Source organism: Echinococcus granulosus, assembly GCF_000524195.1.
Source record: "Echinococcus granulosus chromosome Unknown EG_S00209, whole genome shotgun sequence".
NCBI lineage: Eukaryota > Metazoa > Platyhelminthes > Cestoda > Cyclophyllidea > Taeniidae > Echinococcus > Echinococcus granulosus.
In genome coordinates this window covers 85116-87847 of record NW_020170589.1, presented here as the reverse complement: position 1 = coordinate 87847, position 2732 = coordinate 85116, and the positions used below count along the sequence as shown (strand labels likewise).

Sequence of the window (2732 nt, the reverse complement as noted above, 5' to 3'; positions counted from 1 at the left end):
TGCAGTGGTAAGCAGAAAACATATTTCTGGTACACAAAAGGACGAACAGGTCAATGAGACATGTTTTAGATGACAGGATGTTAAGAGGAGTCAAAATATGCGAAAACTAAAGCTTCAACACGACTAACCGCACGATTAAAATTGCCAATTCATTAAAGATTCATCCCAATGAAATGACAAATTTTCCTCACTATCTTCTTTTACCCCCTATACCATTGTTTAAAAAAGCTTACATGGTGGCTTCATCCTTTACTCATTGTTCAGACGCCATTGTTTAAACCATTCCTCTGGCTTGCACTGGAACCAATGTAAGGCAGAGTAGGACTCATGACGTTATACTGTAGAATAGGCATAAAGTACCCAAATATGAATAAAACGTATATCTTAAAGGAGTGCTTAAGGTTAACATTTCCAATGAACGGTTGTTAGCAAATGCATGTATACATGGATTTACAATAGATTACTAAAGTCGTGTAGAGATATAAACACACAGGTGCGGGCGAACACTGTATTTGTAGAATCATGTAAAACAGTATAGGTATATATGAGGTGGTGAGTTATGCTATAGTAAACTTGATCACACGTGTGCATTTACATTTATATATGCATCTAGAAATGTATTTGACATGAATGAAATGGGGCGTATATGTGCATTTATGCGTAGATATGCATTGTACTATTGAAATTGAGTACATATTTGTGAATATATAGGCAAAACATACATATATGCACGCAAATATACGTACGTATGAATAAGTGAATTGGTCTAGATTCATGTATGTGTACGTTTATAAATATACGCATTTAAACAAAGTGTTATGCCGCTGTACAATTACTTAATGAATAAAATTAAGAGAAGGCTAAAACACAGATAATTTTTGTTCGCATAGAGCCCTAATGTTCCCTAAAAATCAATAATGGCATAAGGCGTGGAAAGAATATGTTTTTTTATAATTTTGCAGTGTTTGGGGGTACTGGGGTGGTCATGAGGCCAGCTTTCACGGCAGAGATTTAACGGCGTAGACCCTAAGTACACTCTTGAGCAAAACGGATAATTAAAAAAATAACCAAAGCAGTAAATGACTACTATTCTCCCTTGAGCATGGTCTTCATGGAAATCATTCCTCGCCTTCTTAATTAAACATTGCGATGTACCCAATGTTTCAAAAAGCACTTACTACCCGACAGCGCCATTTATCAAATTTGTGTAAACCCGAGGGGATAGTTGCCCGCAGCATCGTCGATGCTTCCTGACAATTCTACTGGATCTGGAGTTTTGTTCTGTGCGTGCAAAGTAGGAGTAGTTTTTCGAGTTAAACCTCCCTTCCAAGGCTTAGTGTTTAAGGCTATACTGATGGTAATTTCTAATAAACCAGTGGTCTATATAGATCTGAGGCTCATCCAAGGGTGAATTTATCTGTTTGAGGCGACACGTTTATAGGTCCTGCAAAGAGAAAAATATGGTACAAATAAATTCGTTACTAAAACGACAGAGTTAAGCATTTTAACCTTGTTTATCATTGTTAACTGAGCCTAAAATTCGCTGCAGAGTACCTCTTTTTACGTTTTTTGGAGAGATTTGAAAGCAGTGTACTACCTGCACGTCCCAAAATTAAGGAGCGGTAAGTTTGGAGGACTGTTAGTAAGGGTGAAATTCCAGGAAATCAAAGAAGTGACACATAACTACAACTACTGATCCTCTTGTGTAATTAAATTAACAAAAAAATGCATGATGGTGTGCTGCGTGTGTAATACTCCTCATTGTAATCTTAAGTATGTCAATCTCCTCAACCAGTGTTTTGTTTTTTGCTGATTTTAAGGGAGTTACTATGGCAGCGTTAATATTAGTGAGCTCAAATAATTTGCTGCCTCATCACTTTAGAGTATTTACGAACCGGGCTTCAATTACCGAAATGCACACAACACATCCGTGGTCTTTAGTAGCTGTATGTCAAACGTCAATCAGTCTTCGTAGGGGCATTTGCCTAAACGTATAACGAATTATTAAAACCACTACTTTAGAGTGACAGATTGGAAACATCTCAGTTTCACCATGTTTCCTCTCCATAAATGAGGACCTCCTACATTTTGCCAAAGTACTCTGAGTCATTTGAGGCGGTATAAAAAGATAAGCTACTTTGTCAAGCCTATGATAGGGCAAGATCGGGTTGTAGATATTATGCAAGACATTGAGTGAAGAGGAGTTAATAAGTTAATGGGGTGTAGTGGTGATTGGTCATACACTTGTCAGCCTGATGACAAGGTAGATAGATGTTTAAAGTCAATCAAGAAGAGGCAGAAAGGCCTTAAAAAGACACCTCAAGTTATTATTATGTAGCTTCTCATGACGTTGAATAATAATTGTCATTCTAATGCATCTCTACGCTGTATGGTGAGGCCAAAGAAATCTGTGGTCCATGAACACAGACATTTTCTTTTAAATTTGCATTGGTGTATCCGACCCTGTACAATTACACGACAGGTAGGTTAACCTCATCATCTCAGCATAGTTATCAACGTTACATAAGAGGATTTTAAAGTATCCCACAGCTGACCTGTACATTTTGCAGAACTTTCCATAATTTGCTTACCCACGATGTCTCCTGCATCGGACAGCCAGAAATCCATTAGCAATTTGTCTCACTGTTCGCCACCATCGCTGAGTGCACCTAGAGTACAGCTACAGCAATACTGGGAGTGAATTTGAAAAGTGACATTCCTGGCGAACAGAC

At 37.9% G+C, this 2732-nt stretch overlaps 1 protein-coding gene across 1 annotated transcript in view; it reads left to right on the top strand. All coding sequences in view use genetic code 11, as the record gives it.

Moving 5' to 3' along the window:
- Positions 1–2344: 2344 nt before the first annotated feature.
- Positions 2345–2732, top strand: part of EGR_10327 (hypothetical protein) — a gene marked incomplete at both ends in the record, with an annotated part of 9151 nt that continues 8763 nt past the window's right edge. Inside the window, one exon of the mRNA XM_024499576.1 lies at positions 2345–2392. Coding sequence (XP_024346016.1) covers positions 2345–2392 — 48 coding nt within the window. The remainder of the gene's footprint in view (positions 2393–2732) is intronic.